The sequence below is a fragment of the Otolemur garnettii genome, unplaced genomic scaffold (genome assembly GCF_000181295.1).
Source record: "Otolemur garnettii isolate 467f Iridium unplaced genomic scaffold, OtoGar3 scaffold00026, whole genome shotgun sequence".
NCBI lineage: Eukaryota > Metazoa > Chordata > Mammalia > Primates > Galagidae > Otolemur > Otolemur garnettii.
Window position 1 is genome coordinate 2,489,491 of NW_003852421.1, and position 17,077 is coordinate 2,506,567.

A 17,077-nucleotide genomic window follows, 5' to 3' on the forward strand; every position below is an offset into this window, starting at 1 on the left:
TGTTTTTGTATTGATTTATTATCTTTAAATGTGTTACTTAATAGGAAATACGAGGACCTCTAATATAGGCCTCCTTCTGTCCCTCCCCATTGTCTTTGACAGAGACAGTGAGAAACCTGGGTCTTCTTACCTACAATATATTTACTTGATCAGTCCTAGAAGGAACCTAAGGTAGTTTTAAAATTGTTAACACATTACCTCTGTGCAAAAAAATTTACTTACTAGCATATGGCACTTACTGTAACTATTTTGTTTTTAACTTTAGAATATTTAGTTTAAATACTGTTTTTTAAACAGTTGGCTGAGCCTGTGGCTCAGTGAGTAGGACACTAGTCCCATAACTCAAGGGTGGTGGATTCAAACTCGGGCCCCAGCCAAAATGCAACAACAACAAAAAAGTTACTTTGTTATTGTTAATGATTTTTAGTTTTATTATTTTTTCTTCTCTACCCTTCTTCAATGTGGCTATGTCATTTATTTAGAATAAAGTTTTTGTCTGTTGTTACTGTTTGTATTCCATTTTAGGTTCTCCCTACCTCTGGGTCCATTTTACTTTTGATATTTTGGGTAGATAAAATATTAATATGATTCTAAAATCAAAACTGTACAAAAAGGCTTATGTAGAGAATTGTCACCACTCCTACTCTGCCATTCTTTATACTCTATTCCCCATTCGCCCATTTTTCCCCACTCTTTTCCCACCCACCTCCCTGTTGACAATTTATTTCTTTTATTTCTGGCTTATCCTTCCTTTGCTTTTTTTTTTTTTTTAATTTTTGTTTTGCACAAATGAGAAGATTCATGTATATTTTACCTTTTTTTCCCTTATTAACATGAAAGGCAGGTAGCATATAATATATGAAGTTGAACAATAAAGTTCACTCATCCTAGAAAAAGTGCTGTATACCTCATTGCTGATTATCACTGCAGTCATCAGATGACCAAGGGAGGTCCTTCCAGGTGACTGTACGCTACAATAAGATATGCAGCACTTTTTCTAGGATGAGTTTGGGAACTTAATAATCTAACCTCATATGCTCTTGGGAACTTTACCTTCTTCACTTACCAATATCTCTTGGAAATCATTCCATATCAATTCAGAGAGGTTGTTCTCCTTCTTGATTACCCCTGAGTCATTGTCTATTGTATGGTCAGACCATAGGTTAGTCAGCATCTCTCCAATTAAGACTCTGCTTTGTTTTTAATGTTTTGCATTTACCAACAACACTACAGTGCAAATGTTATGCATATGTGTTCTTGTTGGAATTATATATTCAGGATAAATGGCTAGAAATAGAAAAACTGGGTCAAGAGATAAACACGAATGTAGTTTTTTAAGATATTATCAAATTTCTTTTCAAAGGGTTCTATAAGTTTCCAGTTTCACCAGTAATGTCTGAGGGTACATATTTTCCCAAGCCTCATCAAAAGGTATATTGTCTAGATTTTTAATTTTTGCCATGTGGTAAATTAGAAATAATATGTCAGTGTTTTAATTTGCATTTCTCTAAGCTTGAATACCTTTTCATATGTTTAAGGGTGATTTTCATGTTTTTTTTTTTTTATAAATTGTCTATGTATTTTTTCCATTTTTCTGTTGAATTTTTTGCCCTTTGTCAACTTTATAAAGTTTTTTATAGGTTAGGGATATTATCTCTTTGTGGTGTATGTTTCCTGGATTTTTTTTGTTTTTCAATTTCCAGGTGAGGCACTTTCTATTTTCTTAAAATTTTTTGTTATTATTGTTACTGATTTTTAGTTTTTTGTATCTTGGGGAGTTTATTATTCCTTCTTTATGGAACATATATTTTTTATTGAGACCTAATATTTGATCAATTTTTGTTAATTTTTTTTGATTCTTTAGAAGAGGTTGTATTTTTTATTATTGCTATAAAAGGATTTTTTATTATTACTATTAGTACTACCTTGCTACTTTATTACTATAAGGTAATTTTTTATTAGTACTATTACTATCACTATAGATATATGTGCATGAGATTTCCTTTCTTAATTATATGTTTTAGGATTCTAGTTAATTTTGCACATTTGGTCTTATACTATGGATGTTGCATCAAAATCTCCTATTGTGGTTAGTGTGTTCCGATGTGTGTCTTTTCTTTCTCCTATGGCTCTTTCTACAAAAGGATGATTCTTGTCTTATTTGATGTATAGATATTTGCAAGTATTATATCCTCACTGTGATTTGAAACTTTTATTTATTTTATTTTATTATTATTATTTTTTTCTATTCGTGAGAATACTTGCTTTGACCGCACATATAACTGTCTCAACATTTATTGTGAAGGAACATTGACCCACAAGAGTCTGTAAGAAAAGAAGCCAATGGCCATTCAATGGAGTGTTGTGTGGATGCACGCTAACAGGAAGGAGAGGTGAGGACTTGGGTCCTACAGAACAGAGTGCTGTCTGGATGCACACTAACAAGAATGAGAGGGGAGGACTCGGGTGCAAGGGAACCGAGTGCTGGCTGTAAGCACACTAACAGAAAGGAGAGTTGGAACAAGTATCAATTCAAGTATTCTCTGGTATAGAGTGCACTGTGGAAACACGCTGAATTGTTTGTAAGAAGGAACTTGCCGATAAACTTCTGGCATGCAAGGCTCTGTGGAAGTTGGTAAACCTCTATCCCGGGTCTCCCCTCCAAGAAGCATACTGCCATTGGTCTGCTGGAGCAGCGGTAATCGTGTCTTCTCATAGAGATCACAGAAGTATTTGGATGGCAGTTGGTACATTGACTTGACTTCGATTTGAAACTTTTAGCATTAATGTGAAATCTTTTTTTGGTCATGTTTATTATTTTTTTGCTTGAATTTTAGTTTGTCTGGTATCAAGAATGCTATGCTTGTTTTTTTTTTTTATTTTTATTTTTTATTGTTCCCATTTGCCTGTTGCCCTGTTTCCATTCCTTTGTTTTTAACATTGTTTTCGGAGGATTTCTTGTATACAGCATATAGTTGGGCCATGTTTTGTGGCCAAATTTAATGTTGTTTTTTTTTTTCCTTTTAGGAGGTGAATTCAACTTGTTTATATTTATTGATACAACTTTCACATTTATTGGTATTTATTGATACATGTAGTCTAAACTCTGTTGTAATATTGATATTTTGTAGTTCTATGCCTAGTTATATTTGTTGGATTTCTTTAATCTTTCTGTTGCTATTTAGGTTATGTATTTATTTTAATGGTTGCTTTTATACCTAAAGCGTTTTAATTCCTTATCTCCCTATTTTCATATTCAAATTTATACTATCTAGTTTGTCCTAAAGGCATTCTTTAACTGTTCTTGCCTATTGCCTATATAATAATGAGTATATTCTACTTCCCTTTTGCTTTCCCTTTCTTCCATTTTTTAGTTACATTACTTCTACTCTGACAGAGCATGTAACAATTGTATGTTAATGTTTCTTTTTTTTTTCAATTTTTGATCAGGGCTGGGTTTGAACCTGCCACCTCCAGCATATGGGATCAGCCCCCTACCCTTTTGAGCCACAGGCGCTGCCCATATGTTAATCTTTTAACTTAGCCTTCACCTTTTTTGTACTCTCACATTTACAATTTTTTGTGTATTAATTTTTGTGTATTAATATGTTCTTTCCTAGTTATTTGTTGTATGAACAAAGCTCATGCTTTGGTAAATGCTTCAGAAAGAGCTTATTAGTGTAACATTCCCTATGCTCTTGTGTGTTTAAAACCTTATCTGTCTACCAATGACAGAATCTCTTTCAGCATTGATAGATATATGAAAATTTTGTGCACACTTTACAAAATTTGGTTATTTGAAAATGTGGCTCCCTTGTTGCCTTCTTTTCCATGTTGTTTTTGACAATGTTAGTTCGACATCTTCCAATCGAGCTTATTGCCTAGAGGCCTTGGGAATATTTTCTCCTTATCTGTGAAGTTTTACTAGAATATGTTCTGTGTTTGATCCTGCTAGGTTCATTTTCTCAGGTACCCATTTTATCTGATAATATTATTTCTGTTCCACGGTTTGTCTTTCCTCTCTTAGGGACTCCAATTATGTAAATGTTGTTCCTTCTTTGCCAGTGTTGTATTCCTGCTGCTTCCTCTCTGATTTTTCTTTATTTCATTGTCCCTCTTTTTATTGTTTTCCTGCTTTTAATCCATGTCTCTTGTTAGATCTTCAGAGACCCCATTATTTCTTGCATACTTTGTGATTCAGACCTTAGTTCTGAGATGATTTTATTTCTTTTATTTATTTCCTGAGTTCAATCAGCTTCCTTTTACTTTCCTTCTGGTTTTCTTTATCCACCTTTGTCCTTAATTTTGCTGACTTAAGCAATTATTGATATCCCTAAATGCTTGTTTCACCATGTTTAGTTTGTAAATATTAACTTATACTTTTCTTCTACTTCCTCGTTTTGTTTTTTAGGGGAAAGGAGTTGGATTTTTGTTAGGTGAAATATTTTGAATTGACTTTTTGATTTGGGGTAATAAGTTTCTATATTTGTACTGAATTTTCTTTTGCTCCTTTTTGTTGGTTTTTTGGTTTTTGGTTTTATAGATTTTCTGGTTCTCTGGTGCCCTCTTCTGTTGGTGTAGCAAGCACAGAGTCTTCAGTGAATAACTTTTGGGGGGAGAAGTTAGGGGATATTTTGTAAATCCTCTAATTTTTGAGGTGTGTTTTATCTTGTGTAACCCTAAATGTTCCCTTTCCTTTCTTCCCTTTTTCCTACCCATTTGCGAAGCTTATCTTTCACTTTCTTTTGTCCCTATCTTTTCCATTTTAACCATGCTTTGTGAAGTCTGTTACTTCAAATTGGCCATGCTTCCACATTCCTTTCCTGTGGTCCTTGCTCAGGTCTACTAGGAAACCGTTCTAGGATTTTCACACATAGGATAACTTACCCTGGTGGTGATTTTAGATCAGCCTTAGCATCTCCCTTGCTCCCCCTCTTCCCTCTTTCCCTTTGTTTTTCTTAGCTTGTCCTTGCTTACCTTGAAGGCTTGTAGTGAGGTGGGAATATAGTAGTTCTTTCTCAAGTTTTTACCTGGCCTGTCTGCCTCCTTCCCTCCCTTCCTTTCTTTCTTCCTCCTTATATATAGTTATTTTGAACTTTGGGGTATTCTTTCTCTTCAAATTATGCTGAAGGTACAATATTTAAGAGTATTATTTGTTCCTTTTTTCTAAATTACTTTTAGAGGGAGCCCATATTACTAGATACAGACCTTAACAACTGTCATTGTTTTAGGTCCTGTAAGAATAATTGGAGGCCAAGGATAATAGAATTTTTTCCAAAATCATTTTGTTTCCTTTTACTTGACATCTAGAGGGACTATCGGTCTGGACTTGCATTAGTTCATTTTTGCAGCCTGAGGCTTTCTCTATTGCTCAGGAAATGTGGTGTCTGACTGCAAGGCCTAACTTTTGTGCTTATCCTTACCACGTGGATGAGTCCTTTTCGGGCTGTTCATCAAACACCTCAATGTGGCCAGACAACAGGCTTTCATTTTTGTCTTACTTGCCGTGGTAAGTTGTCACAACCACTGTTCAAGTTTTCACTTGTTAAGTTGTATAAGGCAGATACAATCAATGCTTCTCTCTGGCTTTTATGCTATTTTTTGTTTTGTTTTGTTTATTCCAGCTTCATGCTTCTTGTAGAGTTTTATTTATTAATTCTTCCTTTTTGTTTTCTTTCTTCAATGCTTTTAAGAATTTTTGTGTTTTTTAGTAGCCTTTATTAGCAGGTTTGTCTCTAATTATCCAAACCAACATCACCAGAATGGCAATTGACCCCTTCTTGTAAAACATTTTTTATTTTTGACTTCATGGGATTTCATGTGGGAAGAATGATAGATGTATTTGCTTAATTATCCATCTTGAGCTAATCTCCTATCGAGTAAGTTCTGCTACATTGCTAATAATGATACTTCATTTCAATGGTAAAGCAACTTATGACTAATAATAGAGATTAATAAGGATGAAAACTTACCTAGCCATTGGAATGTTCCATATACTCTGTAATTTTCATGCACTATTTTATTTGTAATCAAATCTACTTATACACTATTATTATTCCCATTTTTCTGATCATTCCCTGAGCCTTAGCAACCACCTGCAGAATGGTCAGGAATATAATTTTCAAGTTTGAAAGCCTGATTCACCTATATTTCTATTAGAATTGAGGATAACCTTCTCTTGTTAGGAAAAGAGTATAAGTTCAGGCAAATTAAAATAGAGATCAGCAAAGATCAGAACAATATCTTTTAATTCTCTAAAGACCTTCCATACCATGTAGCATAGTACTTTGTTCAGAGTTGGTACTAAATGAATGTTAATGTCATTATGTTTATTGACTATGATATAATGAGTCTTATTCCCACATTATAACTTAGAATTAAAAAATTAGCATAATTTAACCCATTTTAAATTTTAAGATGTTTGATATAGCTGTACCAGGATACTATTTCATTTATTTGCATTATTCTGTTTGGTTTACAGTTATTTGCTGGCATAAAGGATGGAGAAAGCCTGCAGCTGTTTGAACAGAGTTCGCGCTCTGCCCATAAGCAAGAGACACACACCATGGAAGCCATGAAGCTTGTAGAGTTTGATCTTAAGCAAACACTTACCAGGCTTGTGACATATCTTTTTGGAGATGGTAGGTACTCAGACACAGGTTGAGTATCCCTTATCCAGACTATGTAGAACCAGAAATATTTCAGATTTTGGAATTTTCATATTTTGGAATTTTTGAATATGCATAATGAGATATCTTTGACCCAATTCTAAACATGAATTCCATTTATGTTTTATATACACTTTACATAGCCTGAAAGTAATTTTATATAATATTTTAAATAATTTGTGCATGAAATAAAGTTTTGACTGTGTTTTGATCATACCCCATTATATGAGGTCAGGTGTAGAATTTTCCATTTTTTCGGGTCAGTTTGACACTTAAAAAGTATCAGAGTTCGGAACATTTTGGATTTTCAGATTGGAAATACTCAAGCTGTGCCTTTGTCTTTAGAGGCTCAACAATTATCATCTTCTAAACAAATAAGGCTGGTATCTAGATTTTTTTGATCTAAGGTGTAGTTTAATGCTTCTAGTTTTTAGTGGGGTACAACTTAGGGATTTCCTGATTTATTCCATTTAAGGAAAAGGAAGGTATGAAAATGGAATTAGGTAAAGAAAGACAAACATTTATAGTCTTTGATAAGAATAATAACGCTTTAGGATCAATGTCATCAATGGGGAGAAAGTATACAGGCTGATTGATATTGTATTATTATCATTAAATGAAACTTGAGTCCAGTACAAAATTTTACATATTGATACACTGATTAGTATAATACTATTAGCAGTTAAAATATTAACAGTGTATTTCCTGTAGGAGGAATTATATTGTTAAGATCTGGACTCTCATTTTGACACTTTCTGTCAATTATTTCTCAAAAAAAATTCTCTTTGGTAATGCCACCTCTTCCTCTTTCTATTTCTAGCTTACTTGAGGTGATGTTTTGTTTGTTTTTAACAAAATGTGTATAAAAGGTTAGGAGATTTTGCTAATTGAGACCTAAATTTGGGAAATGCTGAGAGGCCTATCTTTATTAGGATTCTCCTGGGTTTTTTTGCAGTTCCAGTTTGAACCTGCCACCTCTGGTATATGGGGCCAGAGCCCTACTCCTTTGAGCCACAGGCACCGCCCTAGGATTCTCCTTTATTCTTTTATTCTTGTGAACTTTTTAATAAAAACGCTGATTTATTTAGATATAATTTACATAAAATAAACTATACTTATCTAAAGTATACAATAAGTTGACATGCAATGAGGTGAACATATTTTCATAGTCTTATAAATTTTGACATATATATATCCATGAACTCACCACCTGATCAAGATAATAAATATATCCATTATCTTCAAAAGTTTCCTCCTACGCATTGGAAATCCCTCCTTCCTGTCCTTCCTCACGTCTTACCCCAGGCAACCAGTGATCTGCTGTAACTATTAGTTTTTATTTTTCAGAATTATGTAAGTGAGATCAAAGACTGTGTGACCTTGTCTGGCTTATTTTACTTGGCATAATCATTTTGAGATTCATCCATGTCATAGTGTATATTAGCAGTTCATTCTTTTTCATTGCTAAGAAGTATTCCATTTCATGGCTTGTTTATCCATTTATTCATTGATAAATGTTTGGGTAGTTTCCAGTTTTTTGCTGTTATGAGTAAAGCTTCCATGAAAGTTCATGTATGAGTCTCTCTGTGGTCAGAAGCTTTTATTTCTTTGGGGTATTTACCTAGCCATTCCTAGGCATGGAATGACTACATTAAATAGTAGGTGTATGTTTAACTTTGTTACTAAATTGGGCTATGAAGTGGTTGTACCATTTTAAATTCCCACTAGTAGTGTGTGAAGATTCTAGTTGCTCTACATCTTTAGCAACACTTGATGTGGTTAGTCATTTTAATTGTAGCCATTCTAATAGGAATACAGTGGTACGTCAAGTAATTTTCAATATTTATAAGGAACTCTTCCAAATAAATAGTAAGCAGCCTAAGAACGAAATGGGTGAATGGGAAGGTGACAGATGATATATTAAAAATGACCGGTAGTGCTCCAAAGCAAACCCCAGACAGCGGGAAACCTCCAAAAATACTCGGAAGGGTCCTTTGATCTGCGGAAGTAAAGTAAAACCCATGGAACATGTGGTGGGGACCAGAGACCCTGGAAGATCACAAAGCATACTTCCATGTCCTCTAGGAAGAAATGCAGAAAAGATGAAAATGTCACACACAGGAACCCAGGGGCTGCACTGCATGACTGCTGCAGAGGGGACTGCAGGGGGGCTGCTAGTCAGCAAGAAGCAGCAGTCTGCGCCCAGGGAGGCCCGTCACTTGCACCCTTGGCAGTGGTGAAGAGACGTCTGAGAGCAGCTGGGAAAAGCATTGAACCCATGGAAGATCTGACCAGCAACAGTGTGAAAACTAAGGAAAGGGAACTCAGAGTAGGAGGCGGTCTCTTCAAATAAGGGAATGTCACTGTGCAAAATTAAGCTGATACAGAGCAACAGAGAACTGAGGCTCCTGTTCCAGCAGAAAAAGTAAAGAGAAGTAAAAAGAAGTTCTTAAAGACTTCCCAGGAACTGCACACTCAAGACCCAGAGACAGGGTCGAGGAACCCACATTGAGGGGCAAAGTTGGTGAAAGCAGAGTGTGCCTGAGATCTGTCAGATAGAATAAGAGCCCCCAGGCTGACCCAGCAGAGGGGAAGGGGGCGGAGGCAGGTGTAGAAACCCACACAAAGAACCAGAGAAAGGAGTGAGAGGAAGTTCAGATGCCATGTGCCCAAGATCCGGAAAGGCTGAACTCCAGCCTAAAGTCAACACCTGGAGAGTGAACCTGAGTGGCCAGTGGCCGGGGTATTAAGAGATATGCAGAAAATCCAAAGGAGGGTAAAGACATGGTGTCCATCAAGAAAATTAGAACCAGAAGCCAGAAGTCATCAGGACAATATAGATACTTAGCCAAGAAATTTTAATGGGAAAAAAAATAAAGTTAGTTTTTTTTGTTGTTGTTGTTTGTTTGTTTTTGCAGTTTTTGGCCGGGGCCAGGTTTGAACCCACCACCTCCTCCAGTATATGGGGCTGGTACCCTACTCCTTGAGCCATAGGTGCCACCCAATAAAGTTAATTTTATAGTAAAAATAAATAAATAAAATGACCAGTAAATATATACTTACCTTTACATGGGTTGTTATGAAAGTTTGGAAATACACAAAAATCAAGGAACATAAAATCCCCCTGGACAGAAACAAATGAGGCTCTTCTAGCAACACCAGCAAGCTAAGCAGGGCGAAACTCACCTGGGTGAATCAGAAAGGCTGTTGACTGTGTTTCTTGGAAGTGAACAGTCTGTCTGAAAATTGTTGTGGTGATCCACATAGTAGTAATCGGGGAAAAACAAATGAAAACCACTGGGAACTATTGGTACTGATTTTAAAAATCTAACATTTGCAAGCGTAGACAAAGATGTAGAGAAATTGGGTGCAGTATAAAGTTCTGGCCTTATGCGGGAGTTGTAGTCCCCATTCCCTCAGCTGTGACTTTCGTACTTACTCAGTACCCTTGGTTCACCTGTTATGGCATACCTCCAGATTTCCTCTACTCATGTGTAAACTCAAGTATGTATTTAAAGGGATTCTTGTAATTTATCCTACTCTACTCCTCTCTTTTTAGCAAGGTTTGTTAAAACTTGACTGCCATATTGTCAAATGAGTAGTTTCATGTAATATTTAAGAATCCACTAAATAATCCAGTATATATACACACACAGACACATACATATACATTTATCAACTTCAGAATAGTGTCTTTTTCTAGGAGGTAGCCCAGGTCATTTTATTTATGTATTTATTTATTTATTTATATCATAAAACTAACTTTATCGGGTGGTACCTGTGGCTCAAGGAGTAGGGCACCAGCCCCATATATTGAAGGAGGTGGTGGGTTCAAACCTGGCCCTGGCCAAAAATTGCAAAACAAAAAAAAAAGGAGGTAGATTTGGAGTGGCTATCGATGACCTTCTTCAATATTAGGGAGGGGTAGAAATCATACTTCAGGTTTGTTCATAATGTTTTTTTTTTAAATGAAGTTAAATATGACAGAAAGTTATGATTTAATAAAACTGAATAATGGGTGCCGGGGTGGTTGCTGTTTTCTATTCCTGTCTCTAGGTTTGATATATTTGATATTAAAATGTCATAATGTAATAGTGAAGCAGATTTCAAGTAAATATTGCTGATGCAGAAATCCTATTATAGCCAGCTTTTCTTTTCTTTCATGATAAAAGAAAGGAATTGTGATATTTTTAACAGTATTATAATCTACTTAACACTGAATTACAGGGAGATGGATTGTGTCATCAGGCCATATTAGAGGCAGAGTGGGATAGAAGTCGTTCTAGTATTTTAGGGAGATAGTGTTCTTTAGTAGCTTTACAGAAAGATTCAGGCTCATAGGAATTGTTAAACTATGGATTTTTTTTAGAGCCCTCCTTATTTGTGTCTTCCTACATATTTCTATAGTCAAATGATTTGCTGTTTGTGAGGTCTGGAAACTAGATTTCTGCCAGGTTGGAGGCATCACAATATTGAATAAGTAAGACATAATCCCTGTCTTCAAGGAGCCAGGGATCTTGAGGGAGACATGAAATGTTCTGCCAGCACATAGGGGAGGCACCTCCTCCAGGACTGGGCTTGTGCTCCTGGAAGGTTACTCATGGAGGACATCTAAGCTGACACCTAGAGGGAAAGGAGGAATTAGCAAGGTGAAGGGGCCGGGTAGGGAGATTAAGCCAGGGGTGCGGGGGAGAAGAAAGGATGAAATGTGCCAAGGCAGGCCCCACCAAACTCGTCATGGACAGCAAGCACAGTGCAGTGCGGCCTTAAGGAAAGAAGAAAAGAGGCGAAAGGAAGAAAACTGATGTACGACAAAATCGATGACCACTGAGAAACGGAGTGTGGAATCAGAAAAACTGAAATTAAGTTTCAGTTCATCCTCCTACTCTGAAGTCAGGAACAGGCCCTTTAGTGTTTCAGGCTTAGTTTCTAACTTTTAAAAGATGATAGTTGTTTCATGTAAGAATAAAACAAGGCGACATATAAAGTGTGCCTTCAAAGTAGAAAATATCAAATAAATGCATAAATATGAAAAATGAAGGAGAAATGGAGGGAAGGGAAATTAAGACAAGGCAATAAAAACGGAGACTGTGCAGAGAGAGTAATACAACCAAAGAGCAGTATTTACGGTTGATTTGTCTTTATTACATCTAGTGGAATGACGTGTAAGTCATGGAACAGTCACATTGGTGTTGATGGTGGCTATCACATCTGTACTGAGCACTAGCAGGTATTTTGAAAAATAAATAATATATTAGATCCTGTATGGATTATAAAAACTTTCCCAGTGTACTTGAGGGTACATATTTCTCTGAATATGGTCCTAGGCTTACCTTTGTTATTGTTTTAATATTTGTTTCTATATAGTTTTCAAAACCATGCAGTGAGGTGAATTTCCACGTGGCAGGTTTTCTTATAAAAAAATAAAAACCATTTCTACCGTAGTAATATATGATTTTTCAAACTGTGATGCCTATTTTGACATGGTGGGCATGCTCATGGCCAAGAATTACGAATCTTACATTTTGACCAGGAGTTTGAGACCAGACTGGACAACATAGCGAGACCCCAGCTCTATAGAAAATTAAAAAGTTCAGCTGTGTATGGTGGCACAAACCTGTGGTTCCAGCTACTGGAGAGGCTAAGGTAGGAGGATCACCTGAGCCCAGGAGTTCGAGTTTGCCATGAGCTGTGATTAGGCCATTGCACTTTAGCCTGGGTGACAGAGCAAGATCCTGTCTAAAAAAAAACAAAAACAAAAACTCTTACACTTTGAAACAGCAATGAAGTTGTAGCTTCTCTGTATATCTGGCATACATTTGCTTTGCTGTTTTTAAAATACTATCAGCCTAGACTTCAGGTTTTCAGATTTTATTGCATATCAGACTTGCTATTTTATAAATCTTCAAATTCACTTTTTGTCTTTAAGACTGAGTTAGGATGATGGAATGGCATTAAAGTAAAAAGAAATGTCTATACGATGAATACAGTTCATTTGCCCTAAGGTCTATCTGGGAAGAAAGCCTTTTTTTTTTTTTTTCTTTCCTTTTTCGTTTGAGCCACACCATTTTTAGCCGTATTCACACAGTGGCCAGACACATAGAAAGCGCAGAAAGGCTTGTTCTCCACACATCTTTGCATCACTCCTGGTGCCTCTGTGCACTTGTGTTGCTGTGAGCTGTTAGTGAAGGGGTGTGTGGACCTCAGTTTGGTTTGCCCTGTTTGCAGTGTCCTATGTGCTGTGTCTGAGGAGAAGGTGACCCAAACCCAGGCCCCGTTTATGACCTAGCAGGATGAGAAGGCCTGTGGCACAGAAGACAGAAGGGGCCCTGTACTTCCTTAGTGTTCACACCCAATATTAACAATCCTTCAGTATTCCTGGCTGTCTCTTCTGAACTTTAAAGGGAGTAGGGTGCCGGTCCCGTATACCCAGGGTGGCGGGTTCGAACCTACTCCTGGCCAAAATAAATAAATAAATAAACCTGCAAAAAATAAAAAAAAACATTTAAAAAGAAAAGTTCCTTATTCCTATTTTAGGCATTTCAGAGGCGCCATTTAATTATGGGAGTTTTTTGGTTGTTGGTCCTTTTTGTTTTTATTTATTTAGCTAGTTAGCTAACTTCTGAAGAAACGTCTTGGTAAACCTATCTAGGTGCCATCATCAACTTGTATGTCATTTAGATTAATAATATCTAGAATTATGATGATAATGGCAATAAGAAGATAATGGTTAACTATGTAAAACCCTGAGCTAAGCCCTTGAACAAGGATACTTTTCTTTTGTCTAGCCTCAATTATGTGGATATTATAATCTACATTTTTCAGATGAGGGAACCTCAGTACGGGGAAATTGAGTGCCATGTGAAGGTACTGGAGGCAGTTTGATTTCTGGGGCTATATTAGAGATTAGCTCTTTTGAAAGAATAGGAAGAAATCATTTTAATAGTATTTCTGAGACTATAAGGCCTTATGAAAGCCATGATGTGTTAAGAAAAGAATAAAAGCAAAACATCAAGGCTTCTCATGGCCTCTTTCCTTTGCCTTCTCTCCCCGTTCTCTTGGAAAAGCCTCTATTTGCCACATCATATCCCATTACACTTAGGGTAGCAAAGATCACTTAAAAACTTTAAACTGACTCTTTCTGTAATAAATTGATGCAGGGGAACTGCCTCTGCAGGCCTCAGAAATATTCAGTATCTGTTCTTTGTTTTTACGGTCTAGGCTTTTCACTTTCTATTATTATTGTTGGATTTCTCTGTTCTTGAAAAGCAAAATTAAAAATTAGAACACACTATTTCCTTGTGGCAATTTGTTATTGCAGCTGGTTTAGTTTAAGGTTTGTTCCTGCTCCAAATGTGGTTTATTATTTTCTGCTAACATTTTGATTGTAACAGCATCCTAAGGCTATTACATTTAAGAACGGCTATCATTTTAGAATTAGATAGAAATAAAATAACCCTTTAGACTATTTTTGTGCTCGTAGATTTTGTTGTCATTTTTAATATTTCTCAACTGTTTTCTGTATATTTTGTACCATGTTTGGTAAATCGTTTCTTTCAGAATAACTAAGGTGGGGATTTAGGATTTCGAACATTTTAATTTCTCTTTCTGTCCTTCAGGGTTTGCAGTCTTTCTTTGGCACAACTTCTTTGCTAAACATTGGAGTTTCCCTTTATAAAACACTGGGCTCATAGCAGAATTTAGATTGATTAATCTGAGGGGAGATGGATTGCCATCCTCTGTTGTTGACTAGGTCTGCCACCGTGGGGAGTCATGTCTTTTTTTTGCTTGCTTAAAAGGCCCGTGGTGTTCATTGAAATGCACCTCCTAGCATCCCCTCCTAGGAGCCAGGTTGATGGGATTGCAGATAGCCTTCAGCTGTCAACTTCTTGGGGGGTTGCCTCAACTGCTGGGAACCTCCTTGCCTAAGGACATGCCCTTCCCAGGGCTGCCCACTTCCATTGATCCAATGTGGCAGGAATATAAAGGCCCTCCTGGGGCAATTCTGACAGGCTGTCTACTCCAGACCTCTGGCAAGGTTGGCTTTGTTCCATTTGATTGCAGTTGGTTGAGTTCTCTCTCTGCCCCAAGGTGCTGCCACTATCTTCTTTCTATAGACATTGATTCCCCCCAAATAAAGTTATCTACTTGTCACCCTAACCAGTATAGAAACCTATGTATGGTCCCACCCCATTAAAACATTTTAGGCCCTGTGTTGTGAATGATGTCCTGGTCAGCAGTGAGATGACTTGGTCATGGTAATGAGGACATCTGTTTTTCATGTCTTTTTGTATTTTTCTCTTCATGAAGCCCTGCTAATATAAATGAAGCCAAAGGGATTGAGAATAACAATTAGGTTTATAATTTTTAGCACTATTTTGTTTCTAAAATTGAATCACATTTTTAAATGTTTGAGCATATCACTTTAATAATTTTTTTTTTTTTTGAATACAGAGTCTCACTATGTCACCCTTGGTAGAGTGCTGTAGGATCACAGTTCACAGCAACCTCAAACTCTTGGGCTTAAGCGATTCTCTTGCCTCAGCCTCCCAAGTAGCTGGGATTACAGGTGCCTGCTACAACGCCTGGCTATTTTTTATTTTATTTTTTTGTAGTTATTGTTTTTTTTTTATTGTGTTAAGACATTTATATTCTTCATTTAGAAAGATTCACATGTACCCTTAAAAGATAAACCATAGATGTGATCCCACCAATCACCCTCCCTCTACCCATTCTCCCCACTCCCTTCCCCTCCCTTTCCCCTTCCCCCATATTCTTGGGCTATAATTGGGTTATAGCTTTCCTATGAAAGCTATAAATTAGTTTCATAGTAGGGCTGAGTACATTGGATACTTATTCTTCCATTCTTGAGATACTTTGCTAAGAAGAATATTTTCCAGCTCCATCCATGTAAACATGAAAGAGGAAAAGTCTCCATCCTTCTTTAGGGCTACATGGCATTCCATGGTATACATATTTAGCTTGCCTGGGTTGGATTCAAACTTGCCAGCCTCATTATATAGTGGCCAGTGCCCTAACCACTGAGCTACAGGTGCTGAGCCTACTTTAATAATTTCTAAATCAACTGTTTTGGGCTGGTTGGTGATGTCTGACTTGGAAAGTGCTGTCTTTCTCAGTGTACTCCCAGGAGGTGAAGTAGCAGAGCCATGGTTTCATTCAAGCAATGCTGAATTGCCTGTGCTCACCTCACAGTAGCTTGGATGCAATTCACAATAGGCTCCTCTTTCCCAGTAAACACTAGCCAACTTGTTCAACCTCTCTAGGCTTGGGATGATTGACAATGAAATGGGGAAATGAAGTGTTTTGCCATGAAATACCTTGGTTTCTACAGTCAGGATTTGCCACCTCAGCGGGGTCAAGGTTGATAGCTATCTTTTTAGTCTTGGTCAGTTCACCGTATAAATCCTTTTTGCAGTTACTCCAGACCACTGTTCACCTTCAGTTTTCCTGTTCTTTGTCAGAGGATAAGTTCTACTATTCATTAAGAAGACTTAGAGGCCTGAGTGTGCATTTTGTACTTGGGTTCCTGATCCCATTTCTCTTGATTCTCATTTCTTCATTTTCTCCAGAACTTTAATTTTGCAGCTTAAAATACATTCCAAGCTACATCATCCCAAGATCTATCAAATAATCAAACACTGTCACTTGCTCCCCATCCTTTGGAGACGTATTGTCCTCTCTTTAGCTACAATTATGAAATTGTGTAGAGGGCTGCAGCTCACCCAGGCAGTGTGATTATTTCATCACAGCTATTTCTGTTACAGCTACAGATTTCTAAATAATAAAATCAAACAGATTGGGGCAAAATATGAAGATTTCTGCTTATTTATTTATTTTCTTTTTGGAGACAGAGTCTGTCTCACTGTGTCAACCTCTATAGACTGCTGTGGTGCCACAACTCACAGCAACATCAAACTCCTGGGCTGAAGTGATTCTCTTGCCTCTGCCTCCCGAATAGCTGGAACTACAGGCGCCTGCCACAACGCCTGGCTGGTTTTTTGTTGCAGTTGTCATTGCTGTTTAGCTGGCCCGGGCTGGGTTCAAACCAGCCAGCCTGGGTGTATATGGCCTGCGCCCTGCCCACTGAGCTACAGGTGCTGCCCTTTCTGTTTATTTTTAAAAACAATTTTAATGAATTATTACTTGCTTTCTTGCAATTAACTAAACATATGTAAAGTATACAACTTTATAACTTTTGACATAATTATGTGTATAAGAAACCATCACCATAATCAAGATAATGTACATATTCATCACCTCCTAAAATTTCCCGGTATTCCCCTTTTATCTCCCTCTACTACCTCTTAGGGCCACTCTCCCACCACAACATGCCAGGTTATCAGTAATCTGCATTCTGTTACTATAGATTGGTTTGTGGTTTTTTTTTT

At 36.9% G+C, this 17,077-nt stretch overlaps 1 protein-coding gene across 2 annotated transcripts in view; it reads left to right on the forward strand.

The window, feature by feature from the left end:
• Nucleotides 1-17,077, forward strand: part of FARS2 (phenylalanyl-tRNA synthetase 2, mitochondrial) — a 485,157-nt gene that overhangs the window by 120,485 nt on the left and 347,595 nt on the right. For both annotated transcript variants that reach the window (XM_023512333.1, XM_023512334.1), the window contains one exon: nucleotides 6,482-6,641. In XM_023512333.1, coding sequence (XP_023368101.1) covers nucleotides 6,482-6,641 — 160 coding nt within the window. The remainder of the gene's footprint in view (nucleotides 1-6,481; nucleotides 6,642-17,077) is intronic.